A 20,485-nucleotide genomic window follows, 5' to 3' on the forward strand; every position below is an offset into this window, starting at 1 on the left:
CTCTAAATACCTCTCAAATTCCACGAATGCGTGTGAATGCTTTGTATTGTAGCATATACAATAATTATTATCACCCTACATTTTATGCCCTCGAAACACTTGTACCACTATTAGTCTCACAGCATTCTACTAAAATAAATTAGTCAATATCCCTATTTTTATAGAGACCGAATGTGAAGGAGGATGGTTATTCAATGTAAAATAAATTCAGAGCAGACATCGAGGTAATACAAGCAGTTACATGCTCCTGTAGCTTGTGAATGTGTTGTGATCACTTCTCTCTTTTTCTCTCACACAGATCTCTCACATATACACTTGCAGCTAGGCTGGGATTTTCAGAAGCACTGAATGCTAGCCAAAACTCTCATCACAATGAAAGCAGAGATGGACCCACCCCTAGACTTCAAAGACAGCAATAGGCTTGTATTAGCTCCCTGCGACCCTGTCAGATTCCAACGAATCTGCAAATTCTGCTAAATACCTTGTCATAAGGACACAAAAAAGGAAAGGAAAGGAAGCTTCCCAATTTTGAGCAGAAAGCTGACTTCTTAAATCTTAAAATGCTTAGTCTAATGCTGATGCAACAGGCAGTAAGAACAAACTTGCACTTTCCTCACCCAGATAACTTTCTATTAAATCACTGATTCAGTCACACTACAAAAACATTATTTCCTTTAAACCTATATATGCCTAGTCTCCTTCAAAACTGCTCAATGGAATCTAATTTTTTTTTCTTAATTTTATGCTGTGATTCAATACACTAAGTAGAAGGAGAGTTGTTGCTTCATGCCATGTATGCACATGTATAAATGCCAATTTATGGCCAGCAGATGTCTCCAATACAGCAAAGTACAAACCAAATTGCTGATTACCTAATCTCATTAAAACCTAGCGGTATGGAGACTGACCTACAGCATTTCTGTGAGCCTACCCAGCTGAAATATACAGGAATCTTAAATTATCTTTTGGGATGAGACATGATATATATTGAAAACTGTACGATTGCGTATTTTGGAAAAAGACGGTTAGCCATGTTAGTCTGAAGTCAGGAAGAAAGTAGGGCACAGTGGCACCTTATTAGCGACTAACAAGTGCTGCATATTTTGAAAGAGTAGTATTAGAATCGCCATGTATCGGGTAGATACTGAAGTGATAACAACTAAACCTACGGCACAGTGAGGAGCCAGGCCAAAGTGTTAGTTTTCCAACAGGAAAGACTCCCACTGACTTCACTAAGCCTTGGATATAGAGCAGTTTCAATCAAAGCTCTCAAAGCACAGACGTCAAAGCTGAGCAACAACTACAAGAGACAATAAAGTATTAAAAACTCTTTGGAAAAGAGCTGAGAAAACTGAAAACATAGCTAATATTTGCTAACGTTTGGAAGCGCTAGCAAATTCATATTCTGCACAAATTCATCCGCTGAACCATTTCATTCAGAACTCAAGCTGCTTGTACTGTGATCTGAATGTAGTAATGGGCTGGAAAAAAAACCCCTTTGAGGCACCAAAGAAGCATTCTGAAAGTGTGCCACAGTTTCTCAAGTGGAAAGCAGCTTTTTGTACTTCAGACTAATGGAGGGGACAATGACAAAACCCCTACATAACACACAAAGATGACTACAAAATGCTGATGTTATTAAAAGATTCCTGTGACCTAAAAATAATCAACATAGCTTTATGATCATGCTGATCAAAATGTGGATTAATTCCATCAGTAATTATAGCATATGGAATGGAGCACAGTTATCCAAATAATTTATCCTGAGTGTGACTCTTAACTAAAAAAATTATTTAAATCATAGTTTCCCCACCATGGCTACAGAAATGCATAACACTTTTGTGATGTAAGAAGTCTTATTTTTTATGCAATGCCAAAAACGGAACTTCACAGTTATACGTTCCTGGCTTCTCCTTTCTGAATGTTTTACTCAAATTTAGGCATAAACCCATCACAACAAAGCATGTAGTTCATGCACAGGAGAGCAAGAATGCTGATCATTAGCATACTGTCTTGTGTTTTTTTCCTACTGTGGCAATAACAAATATGTGAAGTACTAAAAACAATGGCAAAATATATAGCTGCTCTTTTCCAACCAGCACCGTGGGAGGAAGTCTAACAGACGTTTGATTCTTTTCCAAAAAATAATGAATTCATAAGGACAAATGTCTCTAAACTCTAGCTGTCTGCTTATAATAAGCAGTGCCTGTAAACTATATGTAAATCCCTTGCAATCCACTTTTCTACAAAACCAATCTGCAGCGTAACAAACTCATAACAGCATAATTATAGTGAAGGTGAAATATTAAGTGCAAACATCTCAGAGCTGGATTGGCACCTTCTAATGTACCATAAATTGGGAGCAGCACTGCCCCAGGTACAGAGCAAGAAGCAAAGCGTGATTGTGTCCCAATTCTGTCCCCACTTCCTCCTTCCTGCATAGAGAAAGCCGCTATACCAGCCCTTTTCCAGCTTATTTCCTTCTCTGCAAATTGGCTCAGTTACGTGTGCTAGGGAGCGGTGGATCTAAAACTCATCCCTTTCCCCTGTCCCCTGGAGTAACGGGCATTTGGTGGCAGCCCTAACTTCACACGCCAACTCACAAATCAGGGAGCCCAGCCAGGACAGTAAGGGGTCTCCTCTTTCTCCTGCATGAGCATGTAGGTCACCTCACAACTTAGCCTTTAAGAAGCAAGTAATCAACTCCTTTTGTGGAAAGTGCACGTACAAATCCTACTATCTCTTTATCTGAGTTGCGTGCGTATCACCCACACACTACTTTGAAAGTCTAACCCTGGAGGGTTTTAGCAGATGCCATTAAATATTGATGTTGTTATATGCTTCGTATTCCACGGTAATTTATTTGAAGGGGAATTAATTTGTATATGGGGTAAATAACTCTTTGAAGACAGCTTGTCAAGCACATGGATTTTTAATACTATTAAGTGAACCAAGATATCCTATTAGATCCTCAGAACAGTATCTTTATTATTGTAGCATACTGAGTTTAAAGTTAAGAAACTGCAGTAATATGATTAATACTTTGCCTTAGACTTGGAGCCCAAATTCACCAGCTTTAGTTTATCATCAAAATTAGGTCAGTGTTTTCATTAAAAAGCTGTTTGCAACTTCACCCCATTTCTTCCAAAGCAGAAGCTGCCATGAAATGGAGGGGTAAATTAAAGACACATCAGCTTCACTCATTTCATTTTTCTCCCGGAGTATGTGGTGCATATCTCTGTTGCTTTTTACTTGGATTGTAAGCACTTCAGGACAGAAACCAGAAATACCTTATTATGAGTGCACTGTGCCTAGCAGAATGGAGCTGGAGCCTTGAGGCTCTACTTACTCCTGGTGGTAACGATACTGTGAATAAGCAGGATTTGTGTAGTACACAGCTCGTTTGCAGAACCTGTTGCACAGGGTTGTATTTTACCCACAGGGTGAGAGGCTCGTCTCCTGGGGTTCCTGGGACAACTGGAAACGAGTCTCCAAATTTGTACAGGGGGGGAGGGAATCAAATCTTTCCCCATTTTAACACACACACCCTTTTCCTACAATACACTTACTACAATTAGCAGAAGAGAACAAATATCCAAGTAGTACAGGGCCTGATAGCTTCTATTACATGGAGAGCGTCTGAGCTGTACGGTAGATTATTTATTATTGGCCTATTTATTTATTTATTTTAAAGGATTTAAGGTGGGTTTGTAGCACTTCCCTTCAAAACAAATGTATCAAAAAAGGGGATGTTTTACTGTTGTGTTAAGGATGTTTGATTTTAGAAGTTACAATAAAAATTAAATACAGTACTGCAGACCTCTATCTCCTCTTAAAACATGAGGAATCGCTGTTTTTACATAACAGAAAACAAACAAGGATGCAAATTTGCAATATACTTCTCTTAGACTAAGAACATCATGAGACTTTTCACTCCAAATTTTATTTCCAATCTCTTGTATCAGTGGCGGCTGTAGCACAGATCTAATATGGCGCACAGCCTTAAAAACAATGTTGTGTCCCTTAAAAGTATTAAAACATAACCATTTCTGAGAACTTTTAAAAACATATACGCGCTCTCATTCAACAAATCTCCCAGCACACAGGGAGACCTAGCTATCTTTCCTGTATTTTATTCCCACCTCAAACTGGCACTCGTACTGTGTATCTAAAAATCAAATTGCCCAGCGCTAAAAAAAAAAAAAATACGGCCTCCTTGTGAGCTTTTCTAACTTGTATTCTGGCAGCACTGTCAAAATGGTCAATTCATAGATCCATTCAAACCATCTCTTTGGTTCCTTTCTGCTTTTAAAGAACACGAGTAAAAACAGTTTGAAAGTACTACTAAAATACCATTAGGGTTTTATATTATGGGCTGGATTTTGCTACCTCTATGAACAGCAAGTACTACTTTGGCCTACACAAACAATCTCACTACAACCAAGGGGTCTACCTGGAGGGTCAGATCAGTGGGAATGCACAAGAGATCAAAATCCAATCTTACGTGTATTTCTTTATCCGACTAGCCATTAAGGGAAGAAAGAGTCAGGATTTTGTTCCCTTTTTTTGCATGTGCATTTTATGCATAAACATGAAAACAACTATTAATTTACACTGCAGTAATATCCAAAATGTGCTAAGTGCTTTCTAAGCTTAACCTCTGCTATGAACATCATACAACAGTTCCTTTTAATTAAAAAAAATAGATGTACAGTATATGAAATCTTTAATAAAAAATATTAACTGCAGATTAAGGTTGAGGTTAGCTGGCTGTTTGCAAAATAGACATATGGTAATTTTCAGCATTGCTTTCTAGGAGAAAGTACTGTACAAAGCAACCTAAGTTGTTCAGGCCTATAAGGATTCACTGCTTTCACTGAAAACCATCAATAAGTTGATTGGAGTCTATTTTTTTGTCATATCAACAAAAGCATCTTAAGCAGGACATGAATTGAGTTTCTCTGGTTACATCATTTTATACATCTAAAGTACAAACATGGCACATTTTTGGTCACAAATGTTATCTTATTCTGCACAGCATTATTTTATCAGTGGAGTTAATTTGCTGGTAAAGTATGGTTCCAAATACCAAGCAATAGGTAGTGTCACTGAATATTCAGTATCCAAAGGATCACTTCTAAAAATAACGGACAAGGTTGCAGTAGTTATTTGCATCACTGTCTCCCTACAGAAGAATCATTAAAGGCTGGACAACTGGAGAGGGGACACAAAGGATTCCTTGCTTATAGTGATGGCAGTCTCCAGGCATATAGTAGGAACCTTTGCAATTACTGCAAAGAAAGTCTTTCTGAAACGGTTGTATTTAGGCAAACTGCAGCAAGTTCATATCAGTATTTTCTGGGCCCAATTTTTATAATAAACTAAGGCTCTCTACTTTCCTCTGCAGGCTTGAAATGGGAGCAAATTGTTCCCATTTCTATGGCATTTCTTAGATTTTACTTGTCATCTTTATGCTTCTTTCCTTGGTTAAGATGAGATTTACAAACAGGAAACTCAATCTTGCAAACTCTTCACATGCAGAACTTATGGTGAATTCATGAAAGCTACTTTGCAACTGTTGAAACCTTCTGGCTTTGTAACTTAGCCTTTTTAGGGGCATGAAACCCAGTTTATGTAGTGACAGACAAAGTATTTCTCCAGAACCTAAGGTAGGCTTCTTTCCCCACAGATCTCCTACAGACAAAAGTTAGGGGCAGCAGGGAAGAAAAATGAAAGGGAGAAAGTACTGACCTGGCTACCTGTCCTGGTGCACAACATTGGAAGCAGGATTTCAACTATCCAGAGCTCAGGAATGAGAACGGTGAGCTGCCCGCACAAAGCAGCACAAAGTTCCAAATGGGGGGAACTGAATGTGCAAATGCTTTGGAAATCTATGTTCCTGATTGTGAAATTAATCTTGAAAGGATATGAACCCAGCCTGTCAATCTACAGATCCTGGTGCAAACAGGGTAGCAGATGTTCAACTCGAAGCAGAGTCAGCATTGCTAAATTAAGCATGGGTGATCTACATTTCTTATTTATTTCAAAACTAAAGAAAAGAGAAAAAACTGGGCTTCAAATAAGAATACAGCTCTGTAGTTGTTACACTGAAATAATTCACTTGAGTAAGGGCTAAAAAACAAAGTTTGTAGACTTTTAGATGTGGTAGCTGAAAAATGGCACAGGACTTGAGCAGAATATCAAGTTATTCAGTATTATCAGATAATAGTAAAGTTAAATAAAGAATGCAAACAAAGTAATGTTTTTCAATCTAATAAAAGACACATACATATCTTTGTACTGCAAGGGAGCATTCTGGCAAGATGAATTTAACTTTTATTGATTTACTCCTTCTCTAGATGAAAGAAAATATGAAAGACATAATTTACCAATAATAAATGCCTAGGCAGATTCTTTCACTTCAACCAAAACATACTCTGTAGTTATCTGCCGTGTGCCTGTGACAGTCTGCCTGAAACCTTTCTAATTCACATACCTCTGTACTTCTCTCAATTGACACTGGAAAAATTCAGAGGCTTTATGAATATTAAAACCAAATACTCTGAAAATTCCAGCATTAAAAAGTGTCAGTTTTCACTTTTTTTTCCCTGGCTTGTCTTTTCACACATTTTCATAAGAGATTTAATTTTTTTCTTCCAGGAGAAGATTTTTTAAAGCATTCTTTGTTCCTTTATTTTTTTGGATAATATAGATACTAAAATAGAAAGGCCAGCAATACTAACTATTCCAAAACTGAATATAATCGGGAAAGCATCTACTTCATTTATTTACTGTGCTTTGTTCAGAGACAACCTTACCTATCTTACAGAAAACATAATTCTCAGTTAAAGCAAAATTCCTCCATTTAAAAACACAGAAGTGAACCATCATTGTGGCTAAGTGTCTTGGAAATAGGGATGCAGAAACCAATTTCAATACCAAGAAAGACAAGAATCTATCATAGGCAAAACAAGCGTCTCTCTGTTGCAGGTAGCCAGCAATACTCTTACATAACATGCAAAGAAGGACTCAGATTCAGTTAAAATAATCCACCTATCTAGACTATATCAGCTAACAGGAATTCCATGAGCTCCATGGATTTTGCAGCTTTTTTTTTTCTTTAACAGAATCAAGATTTTAAGGTCAGAAGGAACCATTATCAACACCCAGTCTGACCCCTTTGCATAACAAGCCCAGCTATCCCAGCAGTCTCTGGTGCAACTAAAACATCTCTTTCAAAGAGCTGTGCAATCTTTATTTACAGAGTCCTTGGGATGGAGAATCTGCCAGATGCTGTGATAATCTATTCCAATATCTGATTACTCTCGCTGTTAAAACGTACACCTTATTATCTGAACTTTGCTGACTTCAATTTCCAGCCATTAGACTTTGCAAGGACTTTGTCCGTTAGATTTAAGAGCATTCTGGCCTTGGAAACCTCTCTTCTGAAAGGGAAGTAACTCCTGCCCAACCACTGCCTTCCTAGGAGTGGAGTTACTGATCACCCCATAATGCAGTTAGAACAGTTGGGCAAGGCTTCAAGGAATTCTCCACGAGTTCCTAGGTGGTCCATTACTACAGGGAGATGATTCTTTACAAGATTAAATCATCCAGTAAAAAAACCCCAAAAAACCTGAAAGAGGTTATTGGCTTGAGTTTACAGGTCCTAGACCTGCTGGCAAGAGAGAAAAAGGAACTGGAATCTCTGAGCCAAACTGGGTAGGGATTTAAAAAAATAATACATGTGCACAAATGTTCAGAATGAGGAAGAAAGAAGTTCCTCCACCCAGATACAGATAGCCAGTCTGCTCTGCCATAGCCATGGGGTGGGCAGGGATCTCCCTCTGTGTCCTCAAGCTGACATGGTGAGCAACACTCCCATCCCCAACAGTAGCCTAAATACAAGTTTTTTGAAACCCACAAGGATGGTCCTATTACCAGTTGAACACCACCACTTCTCTCAGCCAGGAAGCGTAAAATACAAAGAGCTGGTTTTCACATGCCCTAAGACCCCTTCCAAGGTAGGGTCTTGTTCTTGCTTCTATGCTAAGCTCAGACTTTTCCTACATGTGTTGATCTGCCACAGAGCCAATACCCATCACAATCCAGAACCTGAATGGCTAGGGAAATGTTGTGCTGGACTGGGCTAGCAGATTGTCTCTGAGAATCAGATGCAGAAGGAAAATAACGCATGTGTCCCTTTGTACATTATGTCAACCCTTCTCAGTTGGTATAAAGTATACCTCTGTAACACAATAAAAAGTAACAGTACCTTAAAAGCATTTTAATTCTTATAGCATCATCCCCATACTAAATTATGGGGTTTTTTTATACAGAGTCTCAAACTGCTGTAAATGGGTGGAGAATTACAGTTATGCCTGTTTTACTGGTAGATAAACTGAGGCAGAAGTTAAGCGACTTACCTCAAGTCAGAGGTAATGTCAAGAAGCCTCTTTCCTCTCACTATATTCTTGTCTGTAAATGCCATTCAAGAACAGCAGTTCTCTAGCACATCTGAGGAGACTTCTTGTAGACCAGGTTTTAACCATTGAATCAGAGCACCTAATATGTGGAATAATATTCACTGAGGTCCTAGTCTATTTCCCATCCAGGTCAATGGAAGCTGAATCAGCTCATAAGGCTGATCCTGCAAAGATGTACATGCTTATCTTTCTGCATTAAGGGCACAAATAAGTATATGCTTAAATCTTTGCAAAATTAGAACTTGATCAGAAATTAACAGGAGTCTACTTGCATGTAGACAAGGATATTAGACTATGAAGATACTAAAAATGTAAAAGTATGAGGTTGATTAATTAAAGCCCATAATTATTCATATGAAGAAGGGGCACAAAGCTAAAAGTAACATTATGCAGCCTCAACTTTGGCTTGTCTTTAATTGTATACCTTTAACAGGCTTTGATCACAGACATTTTTGGATGACATAATAGAACATATGTATAAAGGATGGAAAAAAAAACCACACTCTTAATGCAATGCCAGGAACAGAACTGTGTACTCCATGCATTTTTTTCATTTTCCTCCCTAATAGCATCTGAACGTCAAGTGTCACACTACACAAAGCAAACGTATTAGGGAGACTTCTGCCCTTGGGCTTTTTCTCTTCTAGTTGTGGATTGATTTTCTGATTATTTCCAAATTCCCTCTATGAGGGAACCCTTCAAAGTGCATTATGGTTTACCCATTAGGGCTGGACAGTTTAATTGAGCCCTAATACCTTGAGGAAGCTTCACTGCCTTCCTAGGATGGATTGGTTCGTACAACCCTTCCTCTGAAGCCAACATGATTAAAGAATCAATTCTATCCCCAGCTGAGTGACTTGCCCCCAGAGGGGAAATTAATACTGCTCCACTGACCAGCAAGCACCAGGCACAAAAATTTCCTTTCATGTTCTGAACAAAAGGAAAAGCAGTATGTTTTGCAATCCTAATTCTAAAACAGTCTTCTAGGTTTCCTCTGGTTTTTGTGCCTTTTCACATCCCACTACTTATTCAATATCCAAGGAGATGGGTTTATACTTGACCAAAGGCAACTCCACAAACCAATCAGAAAGACAACATTATGTCAAGCCCGTACCAATTCCTGTGCCCTCTCTGGATGAAAAGCAAACATATTACATGCAAGGGAAAGTCTTCTGACCTTGGATGGAATTCATGCATTAGCTGGGGAAGCAACTCTTCTGCTCATGCCATCTCTGTTCATTGCCTAGCTTCAGCGCACAGAACAACCAGCTGAAATAGCTCATCTCATGAAGAACTACGCAGAGAGTTCCTCAGTTATTCATCAAAGAAACCCGGTACTAAACAACAAACATGCTGCTAAGTGAAATGACATCATAGTACTTGAGTGCCATGTTCAGGATTAAATTTTTCAAACAGACTCCAACAACTCTGCCCTTCTAGTCCCTTTGACTGAGGAAGTCTTAGGTTGTTTATTCTTATTTAACTGTTGCTGGCCTATTCTCTTCCTGGCTTCAGTGATGGAAGGCTCTTGATAAATGTTGAATCACGCACCAGGGGTTTAGGTTGTAGCCGTATTGGTCTAAGGACATAGGCCGACAAGATTCCTTGGGTGAATTTGATATCTTTTATTAGACCAACCCAAATATTTGGAGAATATTTATTAAGCAAGCTTTCGGGTTCAAAAACCCCACACATCCAGTGTGCATAAGGCCCACTGGTAGCGTGCGAATACTCATCTCATAGCTCTCAGCCCATTGCTGAAAGTGCCCTACTGTAAGCATCACAGAGTCCCACCCAATACTATACCTGTAAAATATTCTGGAAATAAAAAATGGGGGGGGGGATGATGTTCTAAATATCAAGGTCCCAATCCACCAAGGGTTTTGAAAGTAAGGATCTAGATCAAAAGAACCCAAATTCAAACAGAGCCAGTAATGCACACATGGGGTCATGAACAACTGGTGCCTCCCAAAACAGAGGGGACACAATTTGTGGGCAGCAGCAGGGGGACAAATGGCCCGCAGAAGCCACCAGTGGCATTGGCAGCGTGCAATCTCAGGGGGAGGAGGACACATGTCCCCCTGTGCCCTCCCTACAAGTTGCCTAAGCATGGGGTTCACATAACTGTGATTTCCTCCTGCAGAAGAGAAGCTACTCTGCTTCCACATACCCTTCATATTCATTCCAGTGTACTTTACTGGGCAATGAGCTCTCCTGTAGGTCATGATTGCTGTGGTTAGTCTCCTTCTGAGAGGAACAAACATTTTCTGGCCAGCTGATGATGGAAGCTTTAAGCAAGCAAGCATCTAAATAAGTTTTTATTTATTTATAAGACGAGGCTATTTAAAATTGTGTTCAACTTTTTCTCCATAAGAAAAAGCTAGAAGAAAGTAGTAGTTCAACCTTGTGGAGGAATTTATTTAACTACAACAAAATATCAAGTTGAGAACAGATGCCAGATACTATCTCCTGTTCAGCATACAAATGTATCATCACATTTGAAGTGCTATCCCAGGGAGATGAAGGATACTGCTATGCATCTGTTTCCCTCCCTCTTCTCCTTATAAAGTTCTTCCTGACAACACATTAGCAAAAATACCATGGAGTATTATATTATCAAGAGACAGGGTGGGACGACTGAAAATACATTTATGCAACATGATGTGGCAGTCCTGCCAGTTTGTGTGATGCCAATTTTTTCTTCTGCTACAGAAACGCAGCTGAATCTTGGCTACACACACTTTAATGAATACAGCTCTTATAAGCCCCGCCTGTGATAGATCAACAGCTCTCACGAGGCCAAGAAATATTTCCTCTTGCTCATTTAACTTTTGTTAGGGGGAAAAAAAATGCATGCTCATTCATTCACTTGATGTTATGTGCCAATAAAACACCAACACATGATAAAGCAGAAGCTTAATTTTTTTGGATGTTTGTGAGCAGTAATGCAGCGTAAAAACCATATATGATCTTAATCTTAAAACTACTGACTAGAAAAGCTTTAAAAAAAATCTGTATTCAAAGACGACAAGCTGCAAACTGAGAACAAACAATGTGCATGCTCCTGGATACAGGTTGTCATCTTAGTTTTTGCTCAATTCCTCACCCACATTGAACAGGAAAGCAAAGCCCAAGTACAAAAATCAATGTCTGTGTTTGCATTCAGTCCAGTAAAACAATCGTATATAAACTGTGCATCTGTATGGTGACATCTCAGTCTCTCTAGTCATACCATTTTCACCAACAATCCAGGGCTTATTCAGCATTACAGAATGGGCAGTGCCCTCTTAATGAGCAGTTGCAAAATACTTTGCCTTTGTGTGTAGTGTGCAACCCATGCTTTTATATATAACACATTATTCAAATTCTGCTTTGAAGGTGGTTATTCATAGCTGCAAGGGCTTTTCTACAGTAGCCATCACTATAGCACCCAAGCACTTCACACAAGATTATTATTACAATGTCCTGGTAAAATGAGGGGATGGCATTCTCTTTGTTTTGCATACAGCACCGGTTTTCAACCTTTTTTCATTTGTGGGCCCCTAAACATTTTTGAAAGGTGTGGACACCCAGCTGTGGGTATTCTCATACTTTTGATTCATCATAGTCATCTTTCACAGAACCCTTAGACCGCCTGCGGACCACAGATATAAATAAAAAACACGGGCATATAGAGATCCATGGCATGAAGAGAAGTCAAATAATGTGGTTGTTTTTGGGTTGCCCGTGAGACCTGATTTTTCAGAATACTCAGCATCACTTTCAAAGCCCAGCTCCCACTGATTTTGGTGCCAGCTGTGAATGTTTAGCTCTTAATGCTAGCTGGAGCTCAGAGTATCTGGTTACACACACAGAAAATAAGAAATGAACAGAGTGACCATCTGGAGGAAGTTAAGCGATTTGCCCAGCCAGTCCTCATTCTTACACACACAATCTTTCTCCTGCTTCTCCCTGGTTCCTCCCAGCTCATTTAAGATCTCATCTAGATCTCTTCCCACCCAGCTTCCAATCCTACCCTCCATCCACCTGCTTCTCATACAGTAGTTTTTCAATACACCCTAGGCTAGTTTTTTGTCCCAGTCTTTCCTTTTTCTACCTCCACGTCTTTGCTCACCCAGAAGCAATTCTCCTCCTGCACCTCACCTCCTTATCAGATCCATCACCCTTGGCCTCCTCCCATACCTCCTAAACTGGTTCCTAGTACGAGTTTTCTCATCTCTCCAGTCTGACCTCAGTGCTCCTCCAGCCAATTTGCTTCCAGTTTTCCACAGAGACTTTCAGTCCCAGCCTCCACTCCACCCCCTTCTAATCCCAGCCTCCCTTCTGCTCAGTTTTGAACCCCAGTCTCTCCAGATGTTATCCTAATCTCTTGTTTTCTATATCCCTTCACTCACCTTCAAATGAGGCCTCTTTCTCCTCCTTTATTCTGGGAGCAGCCATATCCAGCTTCACCCCGATGCAGATTGAACTGTCGTATCACTCTTTGGGGGTGACACATACACTCTCTAGTCCCGCACACAGTAGCCAAGGTAGGACACTTTCTATGCAGATAAGAATTTTGGGAGCAGGGCAGTTGCATGCAATTGTGAACAGGGTCTTACAATGGGAATCGTCAGAGAACCTTAATGAAAAGTACTTAGCCCTGACGAAAATGTAGAGTGAGGTTTTTAAAACTGTCCAAAGTATTTGGTTATCCAACTCCTTTCAAAATTAATGGGAACTGTCATCACAATCTGCAAGGAAGCTGTAACTATTAAGAAACAGGGTTCTCAGCATGTATACCCATGTGTAATGATTATTCTATTTCCATATAAGTAATAATCCATATTCTGTGCATCTGTGAACTGAGTGCAATTAAGAAATGATTTTCAAATCACTGGATGAGCACTGTACTTATTGCTGGTAGCAAAGCAAACATAAGTGCCACGTGCAATTCTCTGCTCTTAACCACACAGAAGCAACCACAGCAGATAAGGCAGTTGCCCTAGCAGCAGTGAAGACAGAAAATGGCCCTATCCTACACAAGAATGTGGGTAAAAAAAACCCTTTTACATTCATATCACATTTACACTATTTTTTATTCCGCTGCCCCCCTCACTCTCTACAGCTAAAAAGTATTGCTACATAATAGATGCTCTCTGAGAAAAATGCCCCAAAAATGCAGCTACAGCTGGTATAAAAATGGTGTGTTATTCAAGCAACAAAACATAATCCAAGATCATATTTCCTAAGAATTACTAACTGTATGAGCAACTTGAAGACCCAAAGCTAAACTGAAGGCCACTGACCTAAATCAAGCATTAATCTCAAAGAGCCTCCATGCTAAATTGTTGATTAAAAAACAAAAAACAAACAAAAACCCCCCAACATATCTTTCCTCCTAAAAAAAATAGAAACCAAAACATGTCCCTAAAGGTTTTGTTTCAAAGCCAAAATCCTATCAGCTATACCCATTCGACCCCATCAAAGAGAATGGGTGTGTGGCACAAGAATTTAAGACAAACCTGGACCTCCCTTTATCGTATTTCCCCCTCCAGAGACCCTTTTTATTGTTTTCCCAACAGCCTTCCATAAAGTGGAACTTGAAGCAGCAATGCTGCCCTGTGGGAGCCTTCTTAGAAAAGTAAATGCCTGTTGTAAAGTTAGTTCTGTTGCCCTGTGTGTTAACAAATATAGCATCAGCCCAGACTTCATACCAGGCTCACCTGCAGCAAGAAACATATTTGATTAAATATTGTGAACTTGTTTAAAAAAAATTCTTATGGGCAAACCCTTCTAAATAAATGGAGTCAAAAGCAGTCAGTGGCCAGGAAAATAAAGCTCCATAGCTCAACTGCAATCCAATCATGTGAAAAACAAAAAGGGACCCCCAATCAGCACTAACATGTCTGCTCAAGAAGCAGGGAGCTATTCCGGCACTTAGGTGCTGCTACCTAAAGAGGAAGAGGAATAAATACACATGTTGAAAGAGTGCAACATCTTTATTTTTTGCTGATGCAACTAGTTCTGTGTAAAAAATATTGATCAGGCACAAAGGTAAATTTCAGTGGAGAAATTCAAATCGAAAGTGTCACGCGTTAGGTTACAGGACTTGCAAGATAATTGAGAATGGAACATCTAATTTGGCTTGTAATGCATAGATTAGCCAAGATGCAATGTAACCGCTTGATAAAACAGTACTTTAGCAAGTTAAGAATGATTTTCCAATGGAAAGATGTGGCCTTTCTGACAAACTGGCACTATAACGCAATGAGGTAAAACAAGCAGTATAGTTTTTCATCTGCTCTCTCTCTTAGTAAAGGTACTCATGCAGAGGAGGACTTCTAAAGTGAAGCTTCAAAAAAGGAAGTTTCACTATGTAGATGGGTTGCAAAGAATCCAAAAGCCTGTCTATCATCTGATGTTTGATTATACCCCTCCATGGCTTATGAGGGTGGGGGATTTTGATCACATAGTAGCTGGAAGATTTTTGTGACTAAGACAAAAGAAAAAAAAGAAAAGAAAAAAGCCTTCCTCCATACTGATTCATGCTGAAAGACTGTAAATTCCCTGGTCTTTAATGAAAAGATAGCAAGTGATAAAAGGCAAATGATACCTCATTATTGTAGAAACCCTGTCTCCTTAAAGACAAAAGCAAAATGCTCATTGCAACTGCTTGGACCTTTTTACCTTAAGAACTCAATGATTGCTTTTACAGTCAGGAGGGATGGAGTCTTTCTGCCCCTGAGGCTTTAAAGAAACACAAATAGGTATACAAAAGGTGATTTACATAACTTGGTTGTTTTACAGACAAACTAAACTTCTGATAATAACAAGGAAGTTTCACACAATTTATTTTAATATGATCTAAGGAAGATTTGCTTGGGAATTCTAATACATTGAGTCATTTGCTACTTGTAGCCTAAAATACGGTCAAACATATATTGCAGTTAAGATACAGTAAAAATGATCCACCCATTTGATAATAATTTACATCTATAGGCAAGCCATCATTACACATAACGTGACGCAGCATGGAACAACAGTAAGACATTAGAATCACACCCTTATAATTATTTGGACAGCCTAGAGACGTATACATGCTATTTTGCAATGACACACCTCTAAAAAGGAGGAAGAAACAAGGAGAAAAAGAAGAGTTGTTCATCCTTAGCATCTGATACATCCGTCACATGGAAGTAGAGAACAGACAAAAGGCCAGATTTATCATTTGTGATCAGTTTAATTACGAGCCAAATTTCTTTATTCCCAGTCTTGCTTCTTCCGAGTCATATCTTGTATTGGAAGTAGGTTTATCAGGTGCAATCCTGGCTCTGCTGAATTTAAGGGAAATTTTGCAGTGGCTTTGACAGCCCAGGAATTCCCCAAGCACCTTGGGACGACTCACAGAGGAAAGTACTGCTCATAGTGAGTAAGAGGAAATACTGGGAGGGAACAGATTTAAGACTCATGTAATTTTAAAGTGACTCCAAATGAAGCTCAGAAGTCTTCAGAGCCGGTTTATTTACAAGCACTTAGTCTCAGGGTACATTGCACACTGTGGTACATGTGGGCAACATCAGGCCATGATGTTACCTTATATAAAAGGAGTGCTCCCATATTTGTTCATAAACAACTCATCAACTCTCTACATATATGATGATCCACACTTCTAGTTCAATATTTTGGATTCCTTAAGAATCATCTCCTTTCTCCCTAGCTCAAAAACTGTAATGGATATAATCCAGATAGTAGAATGGACTGGTTGATTATTAAGGAAGTAATCCTTGATGAAAAGGGAACCAATAATGTGCTTGCTAAGACCCAGTTTAATACAATTTAAAGTTCAGTTTAAAGAATAAAGCACAGCTTTCATTAAAGATTATTTGTGAATGCAAAGTTGAAACAATACTGCATAATATCGCCAAGGTCACTCTCATGCATTTTAGAACTTCAGCGTGTGAGGTACCCCATTTAAAACAGTCGTACATTTTAAATCCTATTAATTTAAGATACCACTGTCAGGATATTGTTAAATCCAAATGTAGGTATTTGATATCTGCATTAAGGCTTTTTGAAAATGTGGACAAAAAGAGACAGGAGTAATGCAAAAGGCAATTATAGTGTTAGCTGCAGTGAGGAAGCAGGCCTTCAAGTCTCTAGTGTTCCACCATTATTTCAATGGTTCAAATGAATAGAACGTGTCATTTGTTAATGTATTACTCTAATCTAAGAACTCTACATTAGTGATTCTCAACCAGGGTGCCACAGCACCTTGGGATGCCTTGAGATCCTTTCAAGGGTGTGCCAGGGTGCCATGCAATGTTACTACAGCTAGGTGTGCAAACATGAGGCACAAGAAAAATCCAGAGATTTCAAGTAGGAATCCATAGTGTTAAAAACATTCTGACCTGTTGTGGTCTGTCCAAGTCCTCTGCAACAGAAGAATTGCTCTATTATTTCTCTGTGGTCAAGAACTGAGTGAAAATTAAGAGCTGACATTTTCTGAAGTGTGCCCTGAATCTAAAAAGGTCAAGACCCACTGATCTACATGGTTTAAGGTTGTAAATTAAAGACACATGATAGATTGCTTTGGAGCTATTTTGTACTTTTGAGTCATGTTAACTGTACATAGTAAATGTAACCTTGTTTTACAAAGCACCTTTCATACTGTAGGGTTCCTTTACAAGCTTTAGGCACAGTCCTGAAAACCTAGCTCATATGAGCAGTCTCTAAGGGAAGCCAAGAGGATCACTTGTGGAATGGTCAAACTCTTTTGTACATATAGGATATTCAGCAACCTCTTGGTTAAAACATCAGCTAGCAAATGTCCTGTACACAGAGGGAGTAAGTAAATGAATAACTTGGTCAAAGTTTTCTCTAACTCTCACCCTACTATTCACATTTAGCATAAGGTTAAAATACCACAACATCCAAAACTCTGCCGCTCATCTGGTCCCGATTCATAAGTCAAACAGGATAAATCTTTCCAAATCTAATCCCTTCACCACCTGCATTTATAACTCTATGCAACACTGGATTCATTGCCACTGGAGTTCTCCCCAGTAACCAGACTGACTATTTCTTAACCACAAATTATGTGTAGCTACCTCAAACTACATATTACACCAAACCCATCATCACAAAAAAAAAAAAAAAAAAAAAAAAAAATCCTGACTTCATTTATTTCAATATACTAAGCAACTGAAGCTCCTTCCATTCAAGAGGCAGACTACAGGCCCAAGATCAGTTTTAACTGTAATCAATCTGATCATTTCTTATTTCAAGTACCCAATCCAATACTTACAAAAACTCACTGTAGACTTACTAAAATCCACTCCCATCCCACTATCCATTATTCAGAACACTTGACTGAAGGCGCGCAAGTACAGCTACTTGCACTCATTCATGCAGGGAATGAAAAGTTAAGAAAAACCCAAGGTACATTAGGAGCCTTAGGAAACAACCCAAATATTTTGTTCACTGAAGTTTGGTGAAAGGGGACTGTACTGAAATACTAATTTGCCAGTTATATTGCCTTTCTTCCACACTAACATCCAAGTTAACATAAACATTTAGAGAATGCTATCAACTGGACATTGATTATAAGCACAGGTTAACATCAGGAGTCAAAAACACCTAATAAACCCTACTCTCTGCATTCACATCCCATCCTCAAGTGAAACTATGCAGTTCCACAAGTAAGAACAATTAAATGACCCCTGCTCTGGGGTGAAGAGATAACAGAAGCAACTACTGGTCTCTACAGATGCCTAACAATACATGTTGGAATTTCTTAGCTTCAGCTCTTGCTACACATCACCTCCCTCTCCAGCTCTGACTTGCCTCCTTTTCGCACTACCATAGCAGCAGAGGATATTTAGGGGTTAGGCAGGTTCTGCTCGGCATGGAGAAACAAGCTGAGCAGCCTGTGCTGTGCTGAGTAACTCTCATACATACCAGAAATGCTGCACAAGCAGGCTGGTACAGGAGGTACTCCAGGTTTACTCCATATGCCTGGATAGGGTGGAGGCCCCAAATGATTTCATTATGCAAAATGTTTAATCTGATATTAGATATCATTATTGCATTAATAGCTCTAACGAGTTCTACTTGTTAAGTACACATTTACATTCAGAGGGCCAAATTCTCAGACAACACTCACAGAGAAATCAAAGGAAATTTTGCTGGGGTAAAATTTCCTAAAAAAAAAAAAAACCTCAGGACTGCAAGACTGCTACATGTAACGTGTATACTATAGACAAGTATATCACAGGGGTAAAACTCTTGGGAATAAGCTACCTATTGCATTTCTTCTGCAATGTTGTGCTTTGAACACCAGCCTTTTTGCAGGAACAAGCAGCTGCTGTGCATAAATGCAGACACACTAACATTCCTAGGCAGCAAGATTAGCTGTGTTTTACCTCCACTTTGTTAATTCTAAGGTGAACATGTGCTCACCCAGCAAGTCAAGCATACATAATAAATTTAGATGAAAAACAAAACAATGCCAATTTTCTACTGGATTTCAAATAGCTAATTACTGCACAAAACCTTCCTGAACTGCAAGCTGAGGTAGAAACTAATCTATGACACCAATATAATATGGATCTTCAAACAAAATCTGTTACACTTCTGTACCTCCATTCCCTAGCCAATTAATATAAACACTAGGCTTTAACATTCACAGAAAGTTAATTTTTCAAAATAAGAACAACTTATCATATATTAAACAAGCATGTGAAAACCAAGCATCAGTCAGGAGGAGATCTAAAAGCAAAGGAAACTGTTAAGCAAATTTAAAATAAGCCCATTCTGATTTATTCTACTCCTAAATTACCATTATTCTTCATCTCAGTGTAATTTGGATACACAGTTCTTTCCCCAGTAACTTGCAATGCTTCTCATAGTATATCGGAACATCCCAAGCCCACTGAAGTCAATAGGGCTGAGAACACATCCACAAGATTCTTCGAAAAGCAAAAAATGAGTTACCAGGAAAGTACAAACGCTCCTTTCCAAAGCAATTCAGTTAAAGAAGCCTAAAGCAGATTTCTATGCTGGTCAAAAGGAAATTTTTTTTTATAGCAAAAACCAGCCTACCCCCATTTTTTGTGGAAGCACCTTGGTACACTATTCTTCAGACACTGAAAACAGGCAGCAGGTCATTTTCCAAACTCTGCATGTTTTCTTCCAATTCAGAAGTATCATAATGAGTAATTTGGTTCATGGCTCATGGTTTCAATTCCATTTAAATTATTGAATCTTTTTCCCCATTGAAACATCACCAGTATCTGAGATTAAAAAAATGCAGACTTTCCCCATAAGCATCCCCATGAAGCGGGACTGTTTAAACAATGACAAATCAACATAACATCATTTGCACTATTTTAATATTATGTATCACATTTCTCTCCCATACACACACCCACACATACCAGCATAAGCTCTAAAAACAAGCATTAGCTTCTAATTTACAGTCTAGATATAACTCACGTCCACATAGAACATAACTATATCACATCAAAACTGGATGCTTAGTCAACTCTATACCAGAGCAGGCCTGTAACATCTATGAAGATTAACAATTAGCACATCTAAAATACCTAATTTCCTAAGCCCTATCTTTATAGAAAGGGTTAGGTTTACATATGGACTTGCACTGATTGGCATATTTACGTATTTGCAGGCAAGACTGAAATCCTGCAGCATCTTGCAACCCATGTGGCTCTCCACCACTAATTTGCCTTACCCACCCAAGCTCAATTTCCCTTTTCCTCCTCACCCAAAGTACACTTCTGCCCAAAGAGTTGTAATACCCTATCATTACATCATTAAGTGAGTGCACAATCCCAAACCCACTATGACAAGGCAACCCTCAGTATCATTTTGCTCCATGATCCACCGTCACACTGGCTAAACATGGCTGCATCATATCCTCTTTGTGATCTCATATGTATGCATTTTCCTTTTTTTAACCTCAAAGATATCCTTGATTTTGCTACCCTTGTTTTCCTAGATTT

General features: G+C 38.9%; 1 protein-coding gene across 3 annotated transcripts in view; it reads right to left on the minus strand.

Moving 5' to 3' along the window:
* The window catches only part of FNBP1 (formin binding protein 1), a 133,471-nt gene that overhangs the window by 103,421 nt on the left and 9,565 nt on the right, over positions 1 to 20,485 (minus strand). The window contains exon 1 of one of the 3 annotated variants that reach the window (XM_025204957.1): positions 5,752 to 5,834. The exons of the other annotated variants lie outside the window; for them this stretch is intronic. Within the exon in view, the coding sequence (XP_025060742.1) occupies positions 5,752 to 5,778 (27 nt within the window). The 5' untranslated portion in view covers positions 5,779 to 5,834. Of the gene's footprint in view, positions 1 to 5,751; positions 5,835 to 20,485 lie in introns of those variants that run through there. 3 annotated transcript variants of the gene reach the window in all.

Source organism: Alligator sinensis, unplaced genomic scaffold, assembly GCF_000455745.1.
Source record: "Alligator sinensis unplaced genomic scaffold, ASM45574v1 scaffold388_2, whole genome shotgun sequence".
Classification (NCBI taxonomy): Eukaryota; Metazoa; Chordata; order Crocodylia; family Alligatoridae; genus Alligator; species Alligator sinensis.